General features: G+C 39.4%; 1 protein-coding gene across 2 annotated transcripts in view; it reads right to left on the bottom strand.

The window, feature by feature from the left end:
- The window catches only part of NCAM2 (neural cell adhesion molecule 2), a 456616-nt gene extending 436753 nt beyond the window's left edge, over positions 1-19863 (bottom strand). The window contains exon 1 of one of the 2 annotated variants that reach the window (XM_055125317.1): positions 19391-19863. In XM_055125317.1, coding sequence (XP_054981292.1) covers positions 19391-19445 — 55 coding nt within the window. In that variant the 5' untranslated portion in view covers positions 19446-19863. The remainder of the gene's footprint in view (positions 1-19390) is intronic. The other variant, XM_004606976.2, reaches the window with a different exon arrangement.
- Between the last annotated feature and the right edge of the window lie 6040 nt (positions 19864-25903).

Here is a 25903-nt window from a genome sequence, read left to right as displayed (position 1 = left end):
CCCCGCCCAGCAACGCAGGGTTTAGTTCAGGGGGTCCCCCAGCACGGCTGAGATAGCCCTTGTGGTCCGTCACTGCACGATCTGAGACATCCCATGTCCTCGCAGGCTAGTAAGGAACCAGTAGCTTCAGTGACGGTATCACTGGGGGGGGGGGCAGCAGACTCCCTGAGCCATGCTACGCCCTCTCCCCAAAGAATATGCATTTGCTCATCAAAAATGTGAGTACATAAGGTTTGAATTTCAGTGGGCCAGATTGTAGACTGTGCTCTTAACTATGGCATAGCCTCTGGTAGTTTGAGGTCTCCAAACTGTTTGAAGTCCTCCCCCCTGCTCAAAACCCCAATAGTAATAATAATAATAACAATAATAATAAAAACGGAAATTCTTTCCTGTAAAATTTGGGGAAATAAATGTTTGCATTGAGGGGCTGGGAAGGTAAATGATTGCAAGAAATCCCAGGCACTACTTGGATTCCTGAGCACAGCTTAAGGTGTTGTCCTGAGTACTGCAGATATGACCCATAAACAAAAACAAACAAATTATTTGCCTCAAATCAAATGGAAATTTAAGATGTTTACATAGCTAGCTATGAGTCTCACACTAAACGTCATTGATAATAGAACACTGTGAAATGAGACAGGAAGTGAATTATTAATGGAAAACATCTGGCCACTGGATCCAAACTGATTCCCAGAAAACAACAACTAAGTTTTGCATGGGTAAGAATTTTGCCCTGGCGCTAAGCAGCCATTGGCCTCAGTGCCTGGATTTGCCATGTGCTGGCAGAAATCCATTTAGCAACTAACCATTCATCCAGAACGTTGCTCAGAACAGCCACATGATGTGAATTCTGAACAGTTTAGAAATAACTGACTGGTGTCACCATACAAATCTAAAAATATCATGCCAAGTATAGGGAAAAAAAATCCTACCCAAATAATCTAATCCCATAAAAAGATCATAAAACAGTCCACAATAAAGGTAATACAAATAATTTAACATTACCACTTTGCTACAAGTGAACTCAATTGTCTTTAATATCTGCAAATCTGAAGGTGCTTTATATGAATATTAACTCATAAATGCTCTTTATGCAAATGAATGTCTTCGCTGCCATCAGATATAGAAGCAGATCTCTTTAATAATGCTCACAGGGGAACTGCCAACCAACCACTGGAAAAACAAGAGCATTAGTATCTACAATTCGATGATCCAGTCTTTACCGTGATATAACAAAATGCTGAACAATCTCATAACAAAAACCATACAACTGTGTGCTGCTGTGCAATGTGAAAGCGCATATAACGCTGCTAGAAACTTAGATGTCTTCATCTCTTCAATTACAATATTGGGAAAATAAAAATGAAGAATTCAAGCTTTTGCACGCATCGCAATCACAGCCCCTGAGTTGGAAGCAAAGCATCCATGCACCAAATGCCAATTTTATCTACATTCAGGGAATCTATTTTGATGAAAAACATCATAAATTATGGATACTTGTGTGCTGGGAGTTTGTTTAAAAAATAAGGTGGGAGAGCTGTTTAACTGTTCATTTTGTGCAACAGAAAGACAACAGATACTGTTTTGTAGTCTCGAGAAATTAAACACTGGCTAATTAGTCTTCAATTATACAAAGTGTGAATAATAAATCCAACATTTTATCATGGAGTACATTTTCTTCTTAGAGGCAAAAAAGAAGCAAAGAACAACTCGGTTAAAATATTCATGAATCTCAACACTAATGAAAAGAATGAAACAAATATAGCAAACACATCCACACAAGCGTAGAATGATGGAGTGGTTTTCCAAAGCCTTCATGAGATGTAAGGGGGCAGACACATACCATTGCATACCCACCTTGGCATATAAATGTGACTTTATATACACATCGGCATAAACACAGACGAGTACTTGGATCAAGGGATATACAATCATAGTGGCCATCTAAGCCACCATAATTAGCAAGCAGTGTATTTAGAGATTTTAAGGTCTCCAGTTCCTGGTCCTCAGAGTTAGCAGTTTGCCAACGAGGGGACCAGTGTCACAGCAGAGGCAGAATGAGAAAACTAGAGTAATCACTTTATTAATTGACTAACTCAGAACCAGCTCTTGAATCCAATATAAAGCCCTGTCTCCCTCCCTGAGTTGCCCTCCAGTCTCTTGTTTTCTTTTAATTTCATGTTTTGGGGATCTGAATCCAGGTCCCCATGATTTAATTCAAGAACTGTACCACTGGGGGTCCTGCCATGGAATCCTTGTCCACTATTAAGTGCCTCTCCCAAAGCGCCAGTATCTTTCTCCTTCCTTTCCTGTATTTCCAGGAAGTTACCACAAAAAGACAGTGATTAGGGAAGACTTAATCACACAGATTTAGTACATCAGGTGTCTTAGCAGTCAATTTTAAATCAGTCTCTTTTCTCTGTTTGAAGTTCTCTCCCCAAAGATGCCTCTAATCTAGACCTAATTTTATTTTTAATGCTGGTCTTCCCAGAAATCAGATGAATAATTTTCTGGCTGCTTTAACCGGAGAACTGTATTCACTTGTCCAGTTTAAGGGAATTAAGTATATGTCTTATTTTACAAAATCTTGTTGATTTTATATCATAAGTTTTCAGGGTGAAAATCAATTTTGTGCAAATGATTGTATCTCAAATTCATTGCCTCTACTGCACATTATCTATAGTCTTCAAACATTATATTTTAGGAAACTGTCAGGCCTTCAAAATTCAAGTAAGCCTTTCTATGAATCCCAATTAGGTGATTTCATAACTAAATGAACTTATGTAAATCATATTAATATTCTATCTCTATTGACGTATTTGCAATTTTTTAAAAGACAGCACAGGACCCTAAAGATGGTTCTGTATCTTGAGTACATATTTTTGCACGCAAGAGGCCCAGATTTGATCCCTGTCTCTGAGAACCAGCAGAAGACACTTCTGAGCAATTATCCAGCATCCCTTTAACACTACCAGGTGTAGCGATAAATCATAAGCAAAAAAATTAAATATAGCAAGAGTCTTGTGTGTGAATAGAGACATTAGATAAAGTCAAGAACAATGACTTATGAAATTTTGCTGGTACATAACCATCATCTCACAAATGGAAGTTAGTATCTTCTCCGACCATGCTTAAAGTTGGCAATAGTGAAACTATAAAAAATATCTGCACATTGATACAAGGTTACTATGCTAGGCAAGCAAGGAGAGTTAATTCTGTTGCCATTCAACCCCATTTTGGACCTCAATATTGCCACTGGTTGGTTTGCAAATTTGACATATCAGTACCTCTCTTAAAAATCTCTTCATACCCTCTTCTTAGAACAGAATCAGCTTGATAAGAAGTTAGGAGAATGAAATTCTACATCATCCAAGGTAAATAAAAGCGATATACTGTAAATGATTATTTAATATTTATTCTTGGTATCTTGACATTTTCCCCTCAGGGTCACTCTCAACATTCCTATGGTAAATACAGTTAACTAACATATACTACCTCCCCCCATTATACCATTATTTTGTCTTATTAAATTGACACTTAACTTAATTAGTCAGTTACATGGGTCAGAAAAAGTGGATCTTCTAAGCAATAGAAAAGTACAGGATAGTCGAGTGCAATCATACTAATGTCAATCCCATACAAGATAGGTTTAAGAGAACTCCTTAGTAATATATCTACCCAAGAAAGGAGGAATATCTGCTGGATAACATATCTTGATTTTCCCTTAATCGTTAAAATGACTAGTGAAACAATTATTCATATTTCATAACTTCAAAGCTCATTAAGACTATGAATCTGTGGCAACCACATTTCTTCCATAAATTCAAGTAACAAGAGTCAAAATGAGGGCAATGAATGAGAGGTAAACCCACCTCTAGATGGCTCTTACATCCAAGAATAGATGCTTATTTTTAAGTCATTTAAGCATGTCTTTCTTTTTCTCATCCATAAATGCATCCAAAACTGATGTAATTTTATTATGAAAGTATTCAGTAAGTCAACCGCAAACTTATGACTTACTGAATTATTAATCATTATGTTTTACAATAGAAGAAGCCATTTAAAACTATAGCTTATACTTAAATATTAATGTTACCCTTAATGAATTATACTAACATGAACAATCAAATGGCTCCATCTTGCAGCTACCCAGAACCTTCTATCTATAAACCCTAGAGTCTCTCCTTCTTCCCTTTTTTTTAGATGACAAAAAGGTTTATTCATTTAATAGCTGGAAGTCACTCACCAAGATTTGGGTTACTCAAAACGAATGGCCAGAATGACAACACAATACCTAGACTTCCCTCAATCATTTGGTATTTCAAAGAAACCATCCTCTGGTCAGAAGAACGAGGAAAGTATTAAAACCAAATGTTAACTGAATTTAATTATAATTCCCTTACTTGTTAGATGCTACTTTGACTTTGATGAAATTTAGTTCCCTGATCTGTATAATAATAGTTCACAACTGATACATGTGTGACTATAAAAATAAGATAACTCAGATGAAATTACCATACAGGGTGACTGAAAGATCTTTTTGAAACACAGATTCTCTTCTCCAGCTAGATGCCACAGAGCCTTCACAGTGGGGTGTCAATCTTAGCCAGAAGAGAATTGAGCAAAACATGAAAATCATTGTTAACAGCTCAAGGTTATCATTGTGATGAATGTAATCCAGGAAATTAGATTAATCTAATCCGAGATGTTGGCTTAACCTCTGCTATAGAAAACCTAAGACTGGCGAAACAATTCAACGAATTCATGAATTCTTTCATGAAAGAAATAATGAAAGTGAAAGTGGAATTCACAGAATTCTTTCATCTCATTTAGTTTTAATTTGCACAAAGGTGCTGGGCATCTTGAAGGAAGAATGAGGGAACAGGATGGGGATAAGAAGTGGGAAAGTTACAAGAACAGGAAGAGGGGTGACTGTCCTTGAGAAATTCCTTGTGAAATTCCTCTGGGTTCCTTACCTGACTATTTAGTTGAGCTTCTGTCCTACAGAGATTGGGGCACTGGTCCTGTTTTCATGATTTAGCTGTAGAAACAGTCATATTTCCCCTGGTGTCTACACTGGGACTCACAGCTCTACTTTTTTTTTCTCACAATTAGTAAAACATGACATGACATGACAACTTCATTTCTACCATCACACATCCACAACCAAATGTACTAGTTGTAATATGGAGACTTGTAAGTGTGGTATGAGTCACTGTCTTTCTCCCTTTGATTTATTTTCATTAGGTAATCACCTCTAGTTCCATTCAAGCTGCTGCACAAGGCAGAGCTGAATCCTTTGTTGTAGCTGAATAGTATTCCAGCGTGAAAGACAAACAGCAGGCGATGTCGTTCATTTGATATAGAAACACAATTCAAAGGAAGAAGGTAAAATGGAAACAAACCCTTGAACTCTTTCCATAAAGCAGGTTATCATAGAGGAAAGTGGAGAAGGAGATAAAGCAGGCTGAGGATTCGGTGGAGTGTCGTGGAGAGATATTTGTACTTTTGTGGTAGGAAGAGAATGGTAATATATATTTTGAAAAGGTGTGATACTGTCCTCCTAGAACACATAATCTTGTAAAAAAATTCAATGCAAAGTCAAAAAATTAAAAGATAGAATACTAAAACTAATGCAAGAAAGAAAAATAAATAAATGAGACATGAGAGCGGAGAGTCACCCAAGTCAGAAGAAATGTGAATGTTAAATCATGATCAATCAGTCTCTTAATAATTGTAGTCAATGCATTTAAAAATACTTTCATCTTTCCTAGTAAAAAGAAACATTTTGCTTAAAGAAGTCACTGTTCACCAAACAGCTACCGTATTAATGCACAGTGTAGGAAGGAAGGCGTTTTTAATAAAATGGTTTATTAGAATAAAAATGGAACAAGGACTTGCATGAAAAAGTACATTAGCAACTTAGGGTTTTATATAATTGCTCAGAACTTTGTATTAAGAAGTGTTATTTTAATATCATGAGAATACTAACATTAAATATTTCATATTCATTTTGAATATGGCTATGGAAGTTTTTAGTAAAGCATAGAGGATGGCATAATATCATTTAATAACAGACATTGAGTTTTGTTTCTAAATTGCAGACTGCATACAATTCCCACTGAGGTAAAATGCATTAGCATGGGGCTTTGAAATCAAATGACTGTGTAGATAACCAATTAAAGTGATTATAAATTATGTGAAATTTGAGGGAGGGAATGAAAGTAAAAATGGATTAATCAGAAGTAGTATCTCTAATTGCAAACTATTTCAAGTTAAAAGTGACAAACACACAAAAAAGGAAACATTAATGGATAAATGGGAGGCAAATAAATAAATTGGTAATGAAGATCTTCTGGAGTATCAGAAAAATGTATTTGGTCTAATTCACTTCAATGATTTCATCATTGAAGTCAAGCCTAGAGAACACCATAAAAATTTTAACATTCTTTGGTTAAAATACAAAGAGACTCATTTGAGGGTAAGTTGAACTCCATTTCAAAAATACAAGGTGAAAATATCAACAAATATATGAGATAAAAACATTTTTTTTGGTTCTTGTTCTTGGGCCACAACTGGAAGTGCTCAGGGCTTACTTCTGGCTCTCTGCTCAAGGTCCAATGTGGAGTACCAGGGATCCAAACCTAGATCACCTGTACACGATGCAAAGAGCCTACCCACTGTACTATCTCTCAGTGCCCCCTGATAAAATAATACTTATTTGTCTATCTATGTATACCGTTTAGAATTGACTTCCCCTTATTATTGATTTAATAATCAATATTGAACTAACCAAAGGAGAAATTGATCTGGGTGAGTTGAAACACTTGATTGAAGATTGACATCAGACATTTACTAGCACACTATCGAATCTATTACTGTTGTCATCTATCATACCTCATTTATTTATTACTATACAGCAAGGACCTTAGAGCTACAGTAACCCTTTCCTTTGTCTAATAAAAGTGCTTCGAAAGAGTGAAAACATAAAGTACGTGAAGATTTGAGATTATGCTTCACCCATAGTACTTTTCAGTATGGAAGATGAAATTAGGACTACAGCATTCATGTTTGCTATTTCTGTTTATTAAGCAGTGTGCTTTGATTATACATATTTAGATATTTACTAAAGGTCTCAAAAAAAGTGACATTAAAAAAATAGGATCCAGAAATATTGTATTGGGAGTAAAGCACTTGCCTTGCATGAGGCTGAACTAGGTTCAAACCCCAGGAACCCGTGTGGTCTCCGAGCCCACCAGGAACCCTGAGCACACAACCAGTTATAAGCCTGTAAGTAAGCTATAGGACTGTAGCACCAGTGTCCCATTGTTCATTGATTTGCTCGAGCGGGCACCAGTAACGTCTCCATGGTGAGACTTGTTGTTACTGCTTTTGGCATAGTGCAAACGCCACAGGTAGCTTGCCAGGCTCTGTCGTGCAGGCGGGATACTCTCAGTAGTTTGCTGGGCTCTTTGAGAGGGATGGAGGAATCGAACCCGGGTCGGCCATGTGCAAGGCAAGTACCTTACCTGCTGTTTCCATAGTGGAATGGTTATCACGTTCGCCTCACAAAATTAAAATAAACAAAAAAGTTTGAAATACTCAGATCAAAACTTCTATATTCTCAACAAGCCAATTCATTATTCAAAGAGCAAATACATTTTTTAAATTCCCACCATTTTGTTTTATTTATACTGCCATCACGTTTAAAAGTCCACTCAGTATCTACTATGCTCTAGAAATAGAATATGAATTTACCGTATACTCTCTACTAGATAGCACCGCATCAACTGAAAACCAGCATGGAAAATACATTTTTGTTTTCAGGGGGCTCGCATAAAATGTCTCAGTGGAATTCTGCAAAGAGCAACATGCTAAATGTTGGCCGCACTGTCATATTTGACAGGTTCTTTATTGCTTTGTACATTGGTATGTAGCATGAAATCAATGTATATTCTTTGAAACAAAGATGTATACAGGGATGACAATATACATGTTGAATCCTGAAGAGAAACAATAGAGTGAAATGGGAAGTTTTGTTGCTGTTTTTGTTGTTGTTGTTGTTTTAAGTGCCTATAAATACACAGGGCCCAAGTTTGGAAATTCCTGACAATGTTGAAGAGTGATTACCATGCATAGCAATGAGAAATAGAGTTGAGAGAACAGAAATGTACAAATCAATAAAAGGCATGGTCTTGAGGCTGGAGAGAGAATACAGTGGGAATGGTATTGGCCTTCCATACGCCCAACCTTGGTCCAATCTCTGGTACCATATGTGGTCCTCAGAGCACGCCAGGAGTTATCCCTTAGCACAGAGCCAGGAGTAAGCCCTGAGCAGCCCACCCAAAAAGAAAAAAAGACAAACGTCTTAACATTTCTTAGTCAAGAAACACCTTCAAAATTTCAAAGGAAAGGTAATTAAAAAATTAAAATTTTAATTTAATTGATTATTTAAAAAAATAACAGCACATGCCCAGTCAACACAGTCCCCCATCAACACCAAAGAGCAAGATGACATAAAGTGGGGTATGCACCAACACCAAGGCACTTTGAGAAATGGCTCCCAGATCCAAACATAACATATTGAGGGGAGAACAGAGACACGATCATAGCAAAATGCACTCAACTGAAAGTTAAAAAAAAACTCTATCAAGTTCAGGTCCTACAGAGTTTTGAAGTTTTTATGTTTGGCCCAGTAATTTAATCTCTTTCATATTCATTTCATTCTTCTGTAAATCCCCTATCATATTTACAATTCAAGAGAACTTTGTTACTTCAAAAATTAAATATTTAAGATAAATGCGTGTCCATGGTAGTGCAGCAGTGTATGAAATATGTGTTTGGAATGACTATTCAGGGGACAGGATATATCCCAGTGGCTCTGAGTCCAATCCTGGGCACTGAATGAATCCCTGATGGTTTCTGAGATTGAGGTCATCTGGACTCCTGAGCACCTTGAATATGGCCACTATTAAAAGTATAAAATTATATGTGTGTGTGTGTGTGCGTGTATGTGTGTGTGTGTTTGGGGCATACCTGGTGGTACTCAGGCTTATTCCTGGCTCTGTGTTAAGGGATCACTCCTGGTGGTGTTCAGGGAATTATACGCTGTGCTAGGATCCAACAGAGGTCAGTCATGCGCAAGACAAGTGCATTAAAAACTCTATACTACCTCTCTTGAACTGCGCATTTTTATATTTTATACCTCAACTTTACTTGGCAATTTAAAATATTAACCTGGGATATAGTCTTATATCTTAATGCCCATTGTTGAATTATTTTGATTTCAGACATTTGCCATGTAGATTAACTGGAGCGATAGCACAGACGGTAAGGCATTTGCCTTGCACGTGGCCAACCTGGATTTGATTTCTCTGTCCCTCGAAGAGACTGGCAAGCTACCGAGAGTATCCTGCCCGCACAGCAGAGCCTAGCAAGCTACCCATGACATATTCGATATGCCAAAAACAGTAACAACAAGTCTCACAATGGAGATGTTACTGGTGCCTGCTCGAACAATATGATGAACAATGGAATGACAGTGCTACAGTGCTATCTACATAATAGATTATAAATTGTACTCTATAGCATAAGTAGGATTAGACAGTCTCTTTGCTAAAAAATTAACTATGAAAATGAAGTGAACAGGAAACTAATAATAGTTGTTTTCCAAAGTGTACATCATATATCTAAACAAATAAACTTAAAAATAAAACATGGAAATTGGCAAGATCTCTGGCCCATATCTCATGTTACATTATAATTTTTACATAAGCTATATTTAGTATGTTCCTCGTGTGTGTCAAAGTTCTTGCCATGGTATTAATATAAAACATAATTTCAGGCCTGTTCAATATCTGAGATTGGCACAGAACAATAATCAGAGATAAATGGTATCAATGAATTTAAAATCAATCAGAAACTCTCACATTACAGTTACTTTAAAATGACTGGGAGTGAACAAGTTCTATTAAACCGTTCACCAACCTTCTCATCAATATTTCAAACAATATATAAGTGCGCTTTTTTTCTTAAATTGGGACTAACTCCACAACTCTATATTTGAAGTTTCAGCCACAATACATTGGTTTAATTTACAAGCCATGACACGTATTTCTGCTAAAACACAGTATCTGCATCTGTGAAAACACTGATGTCTGCAAAAATGTGCAGTAAAAATATCATGTTTTATGGGGAAAGACAGTATTAGGGGTCAGAACATTAAAAACCTACAGAGAGTTTAAATCAAGCTCTAAGGTATACCATAACAAAATCATTACTTCGAACATTTATATAGTTAAGCCCGTAATTATTATTTTGCCCCTAATTTTTGAATCTTTGTTCACGATGCAGGATATGAAAAATATCCTCTTTATTTATTTATTTATTTATTTATTTTTGCTTTTTGGGTCACACTCAGCAAAGCGTAGCGGTTGCTTCTGGCTCATGCACTCAGGAATTACCCCTGGAGGTGCTCAGGGACCCTATGGGATGCTGGGAATCGAACCCGGGTTGGCGGCGTGCAAGGCAAATGCCGTACCCACTGTGCTATCGCTCCAACCCCAGAATATCATCTTTAAAATAAAATCTATGATCCAGATTATTACCTTTGAAAAATAAAAATTAAAAAGACACGACTTCAACACCACAAAAACTGACTTTCCCGTTGCCTGAGCTGAACTCTCAACATTATCAGAGACATAATGTAGTGGAAATTAAGCTGATTTTGAAAGCCACTAAACAAACTAACATTGGCATTACATAAAGTCACTTGATTTGAATTTTCACATTTTTTAAATGTTTCATAGATTGCTGAGTCTTTTTCTTTAATTATGAGAAAGCTTGTTCTTGATCACATAGAAATTAATGAGCTGAAGAAATCATGTGTGGATCAACAAAGTTCCTAAATTTTTCTTATTTACCAGTCTTGTTTAAAGCAATAGGTTTCAAAGAAATATGAATTAAACCAGAAAAATGGGATTATATCTTAAATATATTCTATCTCTTAACCTATACATTTTGGTTCTATATTCTTTGACTATAAATCTGAGTGTCAGCCTCCAGCGACTATTTTATAGTTCTAGACAAATCAAAACACTTAACTTCAAAATATTATCCAATGGAATTAGTACTGGCATAAAGTGGAATAATAAGTGAAAATGCCCAGCACATGTCCCTGGAATATTATAGACAATCATATTAGTTCTTATATCTGATTATAAGGCTATGGGGGAAATAGGAGTCCAAAGGACTTTGGGAGACCAATAGTGCCACTTCAATAATGGGTGAAATATAGCAACATATACATTGAAGGAAAGTTATAGTGTACCCCTAAAACATGTATAGTCTTGCATATATATTACCCTAGGCACAAAATAAGTGACATTTAAAAAATTTACTTCCCTTGGTTACTATTAGATTTTTACCTCTACTATTTAATTTTTTGTGTCTTTTTAATCTTCCTTCTCTTTCTTCTTATCTAGAGATACTTTGTTTTTCTATTTAACTAAGTTCAGAACAAAGAAGGGGAACAAGAAAGCTATGGATAAAGCAAAGATGTGCAAATACATAACAGGCATAAATTTGATCTATAAGCTTCTAAGATTTTATTCAAAAGTTGACATATCTAAGTAATATTAGAACATAAATGATAGACAGAAATAACAAAATACATATGAAAGAAAATAGAGAAATACTCTGAAGAAATGAAGATCAACATATTCATTTCCAAGCTTACTGCTGATATATCTATCCAGATTTCCCAAAATATCTTGAATACTATACGTGTTTTAAGTTACAAAGAATAATAAGCCCTACCTGAAATACATGGTTTTGCATTTTTCTCAATTTTTACTAATAAGTATCCATTCTTTCTGAAAAATAGGCATGAAATTTAGGATGTCGCTTTCTCCCTATTTCCCAAATACTGTCTTAATGATCCATTAATTCTTCCCTAGAAATATATAACATCCCCATTCATTCCTTTTTTTACTGTTTCTCTGGTTCACTCCTCAAAGAGCCAGTAGGCTTACAAACAAATCTAGATCACATGATTTTTCTACCCAAACAATGGCTCCCATGGAGAAAAAAAAAAAAGAATCTAACAACTTGAACTCTGGCCATATCGCCTCTGAGTTCTGCCAAAGTTTCTATAATCGAGTCTGATGATTCACCTTTCCAACTCCATACTTTAAATAACCTGTCTTATTTCTGTACTGTGAACACTTGTTCCCTTCTGAAAATTATTCTCCTTGTACGATATAGTGTCCATTTACTCTATGTGGTGATTCGGTTTCCTTCACTGACTAGAAAGACAACCTTTTAGTTAAAAGACAGGTCTGAACAAGACTGGAGTTCAAATGTGTGTTTCTTAAATGCTCAACCTTCAGAACGTTATTTAAAATGCTATGCCTCATAATCCTCAAGTTCAAGAAGGGGATAATAATAGAGGATTGATGTACATATTAAGCTAAGCTAGTTAATAAATGTAAAGTGCTTCTAAGAGAGCCTGGAAGTTAGTAAACACTTAACAAATGTTACCAATGTCTAGGTGCTAATTTCTAAGGGTTTATTCAATACAATTAACTTTTAATTATATAATATCTTTTGTCATTTTGTAACATTCTGATAATTTAGTTACTTGAAATTTAGGGGCTGAAGCGATAGCAGGGCGGGTAGGGTGTTTGCCTTGCATGAGGCCGACCCAGGTTCGATTCCCAGCATCCCATATGGTCCCCTGAGTATCGCCAGGGGTAACTCCTGAGTGCAGAACCAGGAGTAAGCCCTGAGCATAGCCGGGTGTGACCCAAAAAGAAAAAAAAAGAAATTATATGTACCTTTTCTCTATCAATAGTGAACACTAAAAAGTAACCCTTCCTCTACACTTTCCAATTTTCCAAAATGATGAATGTATTAAAAGAAAATAGAACTTAACAAGAAGTAACAAAATCTAATTATGAACTCAAATAACTACTGGTTATAATAGACATGGGTAAACCAGATAATTTCTCTGTTCCTTGACTTCTAGACCTAGCAAAAAATTGTAATAGCCTTGATGCTCTTTAGTTAGACTATTGCTGAAAAATCAGTAAACAAGTGATCTGTATTGCTATAAGATTATTTTAGAATTAGCACTGAGTTTACCCTGGGGTTGAACAAGAATTTGATCAGTGTAAGTAGCAAAAGGTTGAACTGAAATATTATAGTACTGAACTGATGAAATGTTCAGTTCTTTGGTCAAGCAAATTTTGGTCTTCAGAGAAGTAAACGAAGACTTCAGAGACCAAAGTTTTACTTATTAACGCATTTACTTTTTGTGTTTCACCTTTTATGAATCACGTGGCCATCTGAAATCTCCAAGGAACTAAAAACAACCAACCTGGTGTTGAACCAAAGAACAAAGTTTAGAAACAAACCAAAAAACAAATTAAAAAATAAAAACAAACAAACTGAAACAAGGTTCAAGACTTTCTACTGCCATCTGCTGGGAAACTGTGAAAATAAGTGTGGATTCTATCATCGTGACTCTGGGGCGCCCCCTGGAGTTGTTCAGCATACAACAAATAAAATCAATTCCAGGAATATCATCACACGTTTAATACACCTTTCATGAGGTGCCTGAGATATTGCAAATGTTCAGTAAGTGCTTAAGGAATGAGAAAATAAGCCACTCTCATTCATAAATTAGCTGACTGCTTGTTTCGTTTTCAAGACAAAGCAGCTTAGGATCATTTTTAAAAAAAATGACAACACTATATATTTTTAAATCATAGGCAGACATATACGTTTATATACTACACAAGAAATAAAAATAGTGTGTGAGAATACTCAGGGTTGATATTTTGAGAGGTACCTAATGCTACCTAGTATCGCAAATGTGTAATGTAGCAGACAGCAAGACCAGCTCAATAGATACTTTTATATCAAGTTTTTTACATAATCAAATGGTGGGTTTTTAAAATCCTTTTACAAATCAAGCGCTTCTTAGTAGCCAAGCATTCTACTTCCAAATCCAATGTTTGCTCCCTTTCCTAATAATTTTATTAAAATGGAGACAAAATTTACCTCAGACTCATAAAAATTTCACCTGTTGATTTGTTGATTGTATACTCTCCAGTACCCCCAAAGTTTCCCAGTGCTCTGCTAAAGTTCTGATTTATCTTTGACTTACAATATTAGGGACTCTCGGATGTTGACTTCAGACTCTCAGTGCGGAAGACTCACCATACTCGCCACTAAAGATTCAAAGCCACTTAGATGCCAAGAGAGCTGGCTACCCTCTCCTCCCACTGTCTCTCCTTCCTTCTGACATCCAACAGAGATCTCACCAGAGTCTAGGGATCAATTGTGTTGCCTTATTTGATGTGCTCTAATGATTCATATTTCATACATGAGTGAATCCATCTGGTAATTAATTATCTTTTGTTTCTTTACTTCATATAATTACTTCTAGGTCCATCCATTTTGTCGCAAAGACACGAATTCATCATTTCTCTGAACTGGACAAGTTCATTCAGTACATCATAGATCTTTAAAAAGTTCTGTAATGGTTGATGAATTGTGAATGGCAAATTAAATATGCGGAACAATGGAGTGCAGGGTAGCTACTTGGGACCAGCAATATTATTATCATTGTAAATAGTCAAAAGCTATTAAAATATTTAAAAGTGCCATTTGGGAAGCAATTTTATTTGCTGAACAATTAAAGATACCTTGGTTCTCTAAACCTTAGGGATATCACATTTAATGAAAGCATAAAAGCACCGGTTGCATCTTAAAGTGTTCTCCTATTATATACCTTGGAAAATTAAAACTAATTTATAACCTTTTAAATAGGCCTTTGCAGTATAAATGAGATAGTATAAAGGACACAAGGACTATAGAATCTAGGTCAATATAACTAGCCCACAAAAAATAAAAAGCGGTCACAGTCCTTTATAAGAATATTCAAATTATTAAATTACTTTTGCATACACCAACACATAAAGCATCAGTTTTACTTGGAGCTCAAAATCCCAAAGCAATTCAGATTTACTCTCCCACTTATCATATACTTTCTTCAGGCTCGCAAGGGTTCAGTGAGATGAGAGATGACCCGGAACCGAGAAATTACAATCATTTTCCAAATGTCAAAAGCCAGAGAAAACAGCAGGCCTAGTTCCAGGGCATTCACATTGCCACTCAGCGTCTGTTTGGACTGTTCCCCCACCAGGAAACAGGCAAAAACAAATTACACTGCTCAGGATAATTCCCAGGCTCAGTCTCCAAAGCTCAAGCCTCCATCCCATCCCAAACTAGTTCCGTAGGTGGAGAAAAATAACGCCATTCTATTGACAAAATCCTCTTGGAGTGACTGGCATCCTTTTGTTCCATGAATCACTTCCCTGATAGGTCATTACCTCTGGAAGGACACTGGACCCCAGAGTCACTGAAAAGATCCATCTGACAGCCTGGAAGCACCAACTTCCCTTCATGCTCCACAGGGTCTAGTTCAGTTCTAAGAGGAGCAGGTGCTCTGCTCCTCGGAAACACAGCTGGGGGAGAAATCTTCTGGGTGATTCACTTACAGTGCAGATATTAATGTGTATACCTTTCTCCTCTCATTGCAAATGGATATGCTGATTCTGTTGGAACCTTGTAAACAGAAGCAGCTATCAATCAAAGAATTAAAATGTGTGTGTGTGAGGGGGGGTTGCTCCAACCATGCAGGCTACAATAAACAGTATATGTCGGAAGACTATGTTATATTACATATATAGTGTGCGTGGGTATATATATATATACATATACATATATATACATATATATATATACTATACGCCTATAGACCTAAATGAGTAGACACCTGTGCCGGTAGTTCTAGCCGCTATTCTCTAATGAACCATGACTTACTAGCCCTTCACCAGAAAGAGTAAATATAAGCAGATGCCTCCAAGCTCAGCTAATTAACTGAGCAAACTTCCCCATCCTCCTCAGAATTTTGGCTTAGGTAAGTATGCTACCTCATGTGTATTTAAACCGGAGAGCCAGAGATGAATAGCTCTATCCTTACCTCGCGTGTGCACAAAATGAGGCTTCCCTTTTATATATGAGCCTATCCAGGGATAGATATTTATTAATCACACTCAGATCATTTTTTAAAGAAGAAAATCATTGGGAAACATTGAAAAAGCCTCAGGAAAGCAACTCCTACGTGCACAGTTTGGCAATCTGAATTCACAGCCATCCAAATGCACTAGGAATCACAACCTCAAGTTATCTCTGGAGATTTATGGTGACAAAGCCTGTGTCTACATTTTCAATACAAAGGGAAAAAAAATCACTTGTCATAAAAAAAAATAAAGAAAAAATAATTGCAAAGCTTAGCCTCTTCTTTCCATTGACAACTAAATTCAGACTCGACAATTAAATCCTAGCAGTACTTCATTAGATATTAATCTCACAGTGGCAACGGGAGGCTTTTAAAGGAGCATTTGTGCTCAAATACCCAACATTTTTTCTAAAAAGCCTCTCACTAGAGTAGAACAATAATGTTGTGTTGAAACTTAGAAGTAAAACTATTAGGCCTTGTTAGCTAATTATGGTATTGGCATCCACTTAAGTTAGTCAGTTTTTCACTTCTGTCATTTTCTCCTATTCAACTGCTGCAGTTCAAAACGTTTTGACTTCTTAAAAGGGAATCCATCACCGTTGCCTTTCCCCAGTCTAACTGCACACCACTTTCCAACGCAATAGCTTCAATCATGCTTCATAAAATCCCCTGCAAGTATATTGTTCGAAACATAAATCAGCAAGCTGGGATTTTAGTATTTCTAAAGCAAAACTCGGAAATCACTGGCTGGCGGCTTTTCCATGGGCCCATTTTTAAAAAAAATCAACAAATTATGAGTTCCACTAGATCCATGTTTTTCAAAACTGCTCCCGGTGGCGTGTCTGAGACTCGCCACTGCATCCCTAATTGGAGAACAAAACACGAACATTGAGGAATTGGACTCCGAGATCGGGATTCTTGCTCCCCAACATCCCCAGCCTCATTAGGATACAGGGCACCGTAGTGCTACATGTTTCATTTCACTGTGCATCGATGCCTCTCTGAGTGCTGGGCATTTTATACTGCACTAGATAGATCTTCAGTGCCTGATGCTTTCCTTGTTCTCGGTTTCCTGACAGTGAATAGGAGTTCCCTTCCAAGCATGCTTCGGTCTCAGAGTCCCCGTTTACGATCACCCTGCATTCTGCATTATAAATTGGTATTTCAGATCTGTGTTACATATACAGACCCAAATTGCATGTCTCTGTGGGCACTGCTTAAAGAACCCACGCATTCTCCCTTGGATCCCAAATTCCGACACACTTAAGGTCTCCCATGGTCAATTCACAGACTCTCCGACCGAGACATTTTTCTTCCTCAAAGCAGTCATAATGTCATCATAAGTCTACACGAACTTGCTTCCTCTTATGCTCCCATCTTGCTCCACAATATCTACACTTGGTTAATTGCAGTTGCATTTTTAACTGCATTTTCAGGGAGGGCTTCTTAGTCTTCAGAAATTCCTGTCTATTTTATAAATGAACAGTTAGACACAATCAGCAGCTTCCCAAAATTAAAGCAGCATATCTGCAGGGCATAGAGAGAGTATGTTGTTGATTTCTGCATTAATAGTGATTAAATATACTGATTGGGCTAATATAAGCTTCAGCTGGGCAGAGCTGCAATTCTGCTACGACTGAGATTTTGCATAGTCTGTGTTATTAAGAGAAAATGAGCAGCCTCTTACCAAGACACTTTACAAACTAGAGCAACATCCAGGGGGTGCATCCTGATTTCAACACATAAAATACGCCTCCAATCTAGTCTCATCAGACACTAACACTATAGCTTTGGGGAGGAGAAGGGCAGAAAAAGGAAGGCTTCATATCCAAAATGTCAAGCCCTGCTAAGAATGATAGGATCCAGTGAGTGTGGAACAGCAGAAACCATCATTCCTGGGCTTAAAATGGAGTTCTACCACCCCCTGCTGGATTAAATGAGGATCACCGAAGAGACTTCAAAAAGCTTAGAAATGAGGAGTGGAGATATTTTAACTTGTAATTATGTATTTCCCACAATATAAAAACCGGGTTTATTCTACACTGCTCATATCAAAAATATTCATGGATGCATATTACAAAATGTCTACCAATTTATGCTTCTTTCAAGATTTCCACTGAAGCACCATTTTAGCATTTTGTGCCCCAATTAAATGTCCAAACTTATGTGGACACTTGAAATTGCCTTCATTTATTATAAATATATGCATACATATATGTACATATACATACAGTGTCAGTGGGAAGTACCTTTTCAAAAGCAAGAGAAATTTACATCAGTCTCTGTACAGCCAAACAGAGGTAGCTTTCACAAATTTTCTCTTAGGTTATTCTAGTAAGATATTCATTTTTTTTGTTGTTGTTTTTAAAGAGCCAAAAGCTCCCTCCAGTTATCCAAAAACTATAAAATTCCTTACAGGTATAATTACAATCTGATGTTGTAAAAATGTTCAACCTTGATGTATTAACAAGGGGAGGGGTTGTATTGGGAATAAATGACTGCAACACATCCCTAGTTTTATCTATTTGCTTTTTTTACACCACAACCTCCATGGCCCCCTCTCTTAGTTTTCAACTGAAATATTCAAGCTATCATCCTTCACTTCCCACTTCCCAAGCAGGAATTAGGTCTTGGGAAAAGGAGTGTGTGTGTGTGTGTGTGTGTGTGTCTTGGGGGGGTGACGGGGGTGGGAGATGATGAAGATTCTCTGATAATTGAATTTCTTGCACACAACAGCTATTTCCACAACGAGTTTAATGCTGATAGTTTTTGACTGCTTATCTCAAATAGCATCGTCCCCTTTTCCTCCCGCAACCTCCGAGCTGGAACTGTTCATCCACACCAAGATACTCCTCCAATTTTTCTCATCAGGAAAATCAGAGAAAGCCCAGATCCCAGAGGAGGGAGGTGGGGGGCACAGAAAAAAAAAAAATCAAAAGCAGCCTTTTGCTGATCGCTACTGCCCATTTTCAATCCTTCCCCCCCACCACCTTTTCTTCCCCCCTTTTTTTTTTCTTTTCCTAATTCAAGGGTCTCGACCGACCCGAGAGAATGTTTCTAGCGGCATCTGCAAAGCCACAAGCGACAATTCCCGTCTTACCCGGCCACCCACCATCCCTAGAACTTTAGCTCTTTCCTATTGAATTCTTCTTCTGTGCCTCCCTCCGGGTTTTTTTTTCTTTCTTTCTTTTTTCTTTTGTTTTTTCGGCCCCCCTCCGGGTCGGGGTGCAAGGCGCGCAGGGGTGCGGGGTGGGGGGGTGGGGAGGGAAAAGGATCGGGAATCAAGCACCGCACTCCTACCTTGCCCGCGACTGACAAGCAACCCGAGCAGGTAGAAGGCGAGGAGGAGGCTCATGTTCAGGACGTGCCACCGGTGGACAGTTCCAAAGTTATTAAGTCCAGCCGCGGAGAGGGGCCGTGCCGCTGCCCAGGCCGTGTCCGCTAGAGCCGCCGCCGCTCCCGGGGCGCCCCAGCCGCCCGCAGCCCGCGCGCTCCTGCTCGCCAAGTGACTGCAAGCGCCGCTCCCTGCCGCACTATATCCAGGCGGCGGCGGCGGCGGCGGCGGCGGCGGCGGCACCAGCGGCCGCCGCGGCGGCAGCACAGCCGGGCGGGGAGGGAGGCGGGGGCGGAGGCGCGGGGAGCGGGAGGCGCGGCCGAGGCGTATCCCTCCGCGCCGCACAGCCTCCCCCCCACCTCACAAGGCCAGTCCCGCGCGCGGCACTGGGATTCGTCCGCAGTCGAGCTCGGAGACGCGGGTTCGGTCCCCGGCGCCGGCGGTTCCGCGGGGAATTTTTTTTTTCTTTTCTTTTCTTTTTTTTTTTTTTTTTTTTTAAGGGAGAGGGTAGAGAGGGAATCGCGGCGAGCCGACTGCTCCGCGAGCACACCCCCTCGTCGTCGTTCTGCCCGGATGTTCTTGCTGCTTTGCCAGATGCACCCCCCCTTTCTCCCCGCCACCCCCCCCCACACACACACACCCCTGCAGGGTTCAGGTGGTGGTGTCGGCGGTGAGGATTCGAGATGCGCCTGCAGCTCCCACCCTGCCCAGCAGCAGCCCGCTTCGGGGGCTGGGAGAGCAGCCGCAGATGCGGCTCCGGGCGCCGCTCGCTGCGAGCGCGCCCCAGCTCAGCCGCAGGGCAGTGTTGGAGGGAGGAGAGGGTGAATTCTGCAGTTCTCTGGCCTCCTCCCGGAGACTGGGGGATTTATTTTGGAGGGGTCGATTTCTGCACTCCCCCAGAGCCTGCCTTTCGGCCCCGAGCTTCTGCAGCCCGCCCTTTCCCACGCTTTGCACCCTGCCGGTGCCGAGGGGGAAGCGCGTGTCCCCGAGGGTCTGTCCACCCGGTCGCCCGCGGCTCCGGAGGGTGCATGGAGCAAAAAAAAAAAATAAAAAGAGGGCGAGTTGGTGGGGGGCATGGTGTTGCGTCCCCCCCACCCCCACCCCACTCCGTTTCCATCTACTCCTGGGGAGGGCGGGGCCTGAAAGCGGAGAGACCCCTAGGGAGGAGGGAAATAGTGGAGGAGCAACGCCGTGGGCAAGTCGGTGCAGGTCAGGGGCGTCCTTGGAGACGGCCAGGGCTCCCCTCGCCGCGATCGCGGGGGCTCTCGGGGTCCCCAGGACTCGAGCGCACAGCCCCGGGCTGGGTGCCGGCCCGCGATGCGCACTAGAAGACGGGTTGTGCAAAATGCGGGGAGAGGCGTTGCCAGGGGGATCCCCCTCCCCAAAACACACACACGCACACGCTCTCCTCCCCGCCCACCCCGCACACACCTGCGTGTGCATGGGAGTGCCTGGACCCACCCGGAGCGCCCAGAACTCCACTCTGCTTGCCAGGAAGCTGGCCTGTGTTTGTATTTTTTCGGGAAGGGTGGAGGAAAGTCGGGGTTCGGTGTGTGTGTGTCGGGGGGAGTTTGCGGTCAGACCCGGGTTCCGAGACAGCCAGAGGCCAAATTCTGGCCCCTGAGCCCCCACACCCAGGGAAACTAACAAAGGAGCCTTTGCTCCGCACCTTCCTCCAGGCTCTGGGGATTCGCCGCCGGCCGGTGGCTGCCCGGCTCGGGTCAGTTCATCCAGGAGGGCTCCAAGGAGGCGGGGATGGAAATCGTGGCGCTCACCGTTCAATTCCCCACTGGTCCCCCGCTCTCCCCGCCCAATGACCGGCTGCAAAGGGTTCCTTGGCCTCGGGAAGGGCAAGGGGCAAGAGTGGACACAAGTTCACGTGGATCGGGCAGATATTGTCTGGGATTTGTGTTTCCCAGGTGGTGTGGACCAAAGTGAAGCCGCGCTGACTCCCATCTCCGGATGGGTTTTTCTGTTTGGGGTTTCTTTTTTTGGGGGGGGCGGGGGGAGTTGTAAAAAGCTGGGGTGGCGGGGTGTGATGTGCGCCCCCCACTACATGGTGCTGCATCCCTCTAACGAAACCCCTCTGGGAACCCTCCAGCGCCAGAACCTCTTGGCTTTATGGATGTGTATGTGGGAAAATACATTTAGAGAGTCTTTATGCCAAAAAAGACTTTCCTCTCCATATTCCTTGCTTTCCCCCCCCCCCCCCGGTTGGGGATGGGGTGGGTGCGTCAACTTAATGAGCTTAAAAGTAAGTTCATAGTTAGCTCTTGGCAGCAAAGAGTGGAAACAGCACGTTCACAGGCAGGAAAGACAAATGACTCGATTTTACCCGTTTTTATTTCTCTCGGGAAATTGGAAGGAAAAAAATACTACAATACATAGACATACACATGCGTGCCTGATAGTCTTGAAAACTATCTTCTTCGCTTTGTTGCTGGAAGTTGAATTACTATTATCTTTGGCAAAGAATTAAAGTACGCCAGGGGAAATTGTATGGTGGTAGTCGGGGAGGCAATTTAAAATGCAAATCTTGAGATAGAGTAGGAGGAGGAGATGGTAGCAATGATGGATGCATGGGGTTCTGAGTGCAATTTCTTAGCACATCTCTGGATCATGAGACAAGATTCAGACTTTGACTATATATGTGAGAATCTGAGAGAGAGAGAGACAGAGACAGAGACAGAGAGAGAGTGTGTGTGTTTGGGGTATACAAATAGTGAATGAAAAAAGCACTGTCACTTGGGAATAACAAAGGGTGAGGCATCTACCGAGTCTGTCCTCTACTGCCTAATTAAAATCAGGCATAAACATAAAATTTATCATATAAATCAGGTTACAGAAATGCCATAAAAATGAAAAAGTTGCTCTTGTGGGATAGAGGAAGGAATCCTTTCTAAATAAGGATTTAAAAAAGCTTCAGGAAGCTTTAAAGAAACAGAAAAATTAGATCCGTCAAAGGGTGGGAAGGACAAAGAGACTTAAACCAAGCGTAGAGACACGGAGATACACCACGGCACCAGTAACGTCTCTCATTGAGAGACTTATTGTTACTGTTTTTGGCATATCCAATACGCCATGGGTAGCTTGCCAGGCTCTTCCGTGCGGGCTCGATACTCTCGGTAGCTTGCCGGGCTCTCCGAGAGGGGGAGAGGAATCGAACATGGGTCGGCCGCATGAAAGGCCAATGTCCTACTGCTGTGCTATCCAGCCTGTGTGGAACTGAGAAGACCCTAATTTGAGCTAAAAGAGTAGAGTGATGAATAAATACAGAGGGTGGAGAGAGTTTAAAAGCAGGTCTTGAACTATAGACTAATATTTCCAAGGCTTCCAACTACAATTCCAGACTTGCCTGATCAAGAAGACCCAGCACGCTTATCTCCATCACGGGGGGTGTAAGGTCTGATTCCGAGTAATAAGCCCGTGGAAGATTAGCAACACTATCTCTCACGGGCTTTCGCCAGTTAGGGCTAATTTACATTCTCAGGTCTCAATAGCCAGGAATCACATGCTCAACGAGGCCTCTTAGCCAAAAGAAGAAGAGTTTTTCTAGGCCCCAACGGAACACGGTCGTTCCCCACTGCAGTGAAGAAAGTAATACGCAGCTTGATATTTGCCGTGGTCAATTAAGCCGGAAAACACAGTGTTGGCATGAGAACAATGTTCAGAAAACTTGCCTTGCCCACTATCTCCCTCTCGCTTCAAAGGCCTGGTTTTCATCGTACTGAGATCAAACATGATGAGCACGTATTCCAGATCTTTGAACGTGACTAAGCCATGTGCACTGGAGAGGGAATAAAAGGTACAGAAATGCAACCTTTCTCCATTTTGTGACACGAAATACACATGTAAGATGAATGATCAGAGTCTCCAACTACCTGAGCAAGTGTTTCTGAGGTCTGCTTAGAATGTTGGTAGTTTGATTTATGAAAGCAAGAGAAAACTGAATAGAATTCAGGAATGTATAGAAAGCTGAGGGGGGAAAAAAAGAAGCAGCAGCCCACCATGATTGGTTTCATGGCTTCATGGCTCAATGAAAGCATATGAATCTGTTCTGAAAGCAAGCAATAAAATGAATTTAAAGAAATCACAGAGAGAAAATGATCAGGTGCATGATATGTGGGAACTTCCTTCTCAGGGATATTTTGCCTCTTCCTTCTGCAATCTGTTCTTTCTAAACTAATTCAGATAGGCAGCCCACTCATAGGTCCGAGGCATGAATAGCATGTTGTGGGAATAAGTTAAACTTTATTTTTATGTCTGTATTTCCTTTATTATGTTTGTTGAGTCTCTCAGCTGACGGATATGTATGTGGTCAGATCATACAACTAGGAAATAGGACATTCTTTGTGTTCGTTCGTATTTTTAAAATGTCACAAACCATTATACCTACTCATTTACTTGTCTAGAAAATTGCCTGTTTTGACTTTTTTTTATTACCACAAAGGAAGAAAAATATCCACTGTATATATAGGCAGATAGCCTGAAACCTCTATAAATAGATGATCCTGCAACTGCCGCTCTTTCTCCATTAACACCACTTTTTTTTTCTAATGATCGAGCCTTTGAAAATAATTTCAACTTCTTTGATACAATAACACTTTAGGTATTTTGCCAGGCTATTTGAGAGCAGCTAACAGCAGCTTCTTCAGTAGGAGAATTTAGATTTTAACACCTTTCTTTGTAAATGTTTGACTTTCTTTGCTGTTTGGTTTGAAATTAAGATACAGGAGAAGGAGACTTAGAGGACTGAATTACCCTAATTGTCACAGATTCTTACTTTTTAATTCCCTTCAAGATACATGGGGTCATTTTCCTTCATGGCTACTTCATGTTCCCTCTGGGCAAATTACTGCTCACTTCACTCTGAAACTATTCAATAACTGCCTATAATTTGCAACTTGCCAGAATAATATTTTCTTAACTGTAAGGGATATTATATTTTACTGCACCAAAGCATCCCTGAAAAGCAGAAGGATGGACAGAACAGAAAAAGTGCAAACAGGTAACTTATTGACAAAACAGTGATTGACACAATTTCAAGAATATAATAAGGATGAAGTGGAACAGAAAAAAAAAAGAAGCCAAGTAGTGGCAATGAAACTATTTGATATGACAAGGATATAAAGTGCTGGTTGCCCAGATATTGACTACAGCACTTAGAAATTATTTTTGTCTATAGGTAATATTGACCAGGGTGCACAAATCCTATCATATGAATGGCAGTTATTGTAAACTAGATAATAGCAGATCTTTCATATCTGGTAAGCGATTCCACACAAGTTCAGGTTTGGAAGCAAGAGGTTAACCAAGTTGGTCCAGAGAGAAAATACAGATGGTGTGATGCTTACCTTGCACATTCAGACCTGAATTTGATTCCTAGTACGACACAGGGTTCCCCAAGGTCTAACCAAATAGCCAATAAAAAGTTATTAAAATGCCTTCGATTTTCCTTTTTTTTTTTTTAGGAGGAGGGGAGTAGGGAGAGAGAAATTGAATTGGTTTTTACATATGTATATCTATTGTTGCATAAGATAATTGGTTTATTTCTTAGTGGGGTTAGGTTTTTGATGTGTCTTTATTTTCAAGTTAGGTAAGTAATTCTAATGGTTATTCTTAAGATGCTCGTAGCATTATGATTTTCTCATCTAACTATAAAGCTTTAAATCATTCTCCCTAATAAAGCAATGCATATTATTTGAAAATATGCACTTATTTATTTTAATATAGTTGATTTAATTTTATATTTCACACTTTTATGAAATAACCCATAGTCATTTTAAAGACAATAATCACATTTTTTGTTTTCATTTTAAGTAAACTATGCCTCTTGTTTCAATAAATATATATTTATTAACTCTTTTTGGATTTAAAAATCAGGGAAATTGATTTTACCTTTGGGAGAATTGGCCTGAAAACAGAGTAACAACCTTGACACATAAAAGTATTATTCTTGAAAAAAAACCTACATGTTCATATATCACAGTAACAATATTTACTATTATCAATTCCTTATAGAAACAAAAATCAATTAGAAATTACCATACCTTATCAGTGTGATAGATACCATTTCATAGGCATTTTTAACATTTTCTTCAGTCTTTCATATATCGTATGTTTAATATTTATGTTAGTGTATGTTTTAAGAGAAAACAGTTCTCTTTTAATCTTGTTTTATATTAGAACATAATGTTTTATTTATACCGTCATTAATTTTGCAAATATAAATTTAAAACATTAGATTACATAGAATATGCCTTTGTACATGAAATTGCATATAAACACATCAGTTTTTAATGACCTTATTATTATAAATAATACTGCAGAGTAAGTTGATAAAGATCTATAGAATTATAGATCTTTGCACAAATTACAGCTTAGGTCCTTAGACTACTAAAAGTTAAATGTTGTGTTTAAAAATAAGATCATTTCTAGCTACTATATTCAGAATGCCTATATTACTTTCCATAATATGT

This window comes from Sorex araneus, chromosome 2 (genome assembly GCF_027595985.1).
Source record: "Sorex araneus isolate mSorAra2 chromosome 2, mSorAra2.pri, whole genome shotgun sequence".
Lineage (NCBI taxonomy): Eukaryota > Metazoa > Chordata > Mammalia > Eulipotyphla > Soricidae > Sorex > Sorex araneus.
Note: the sequence above shows the minus strand (reverse complement) of the source record. Positions and strands in the feature narration are given on the sequence as shown.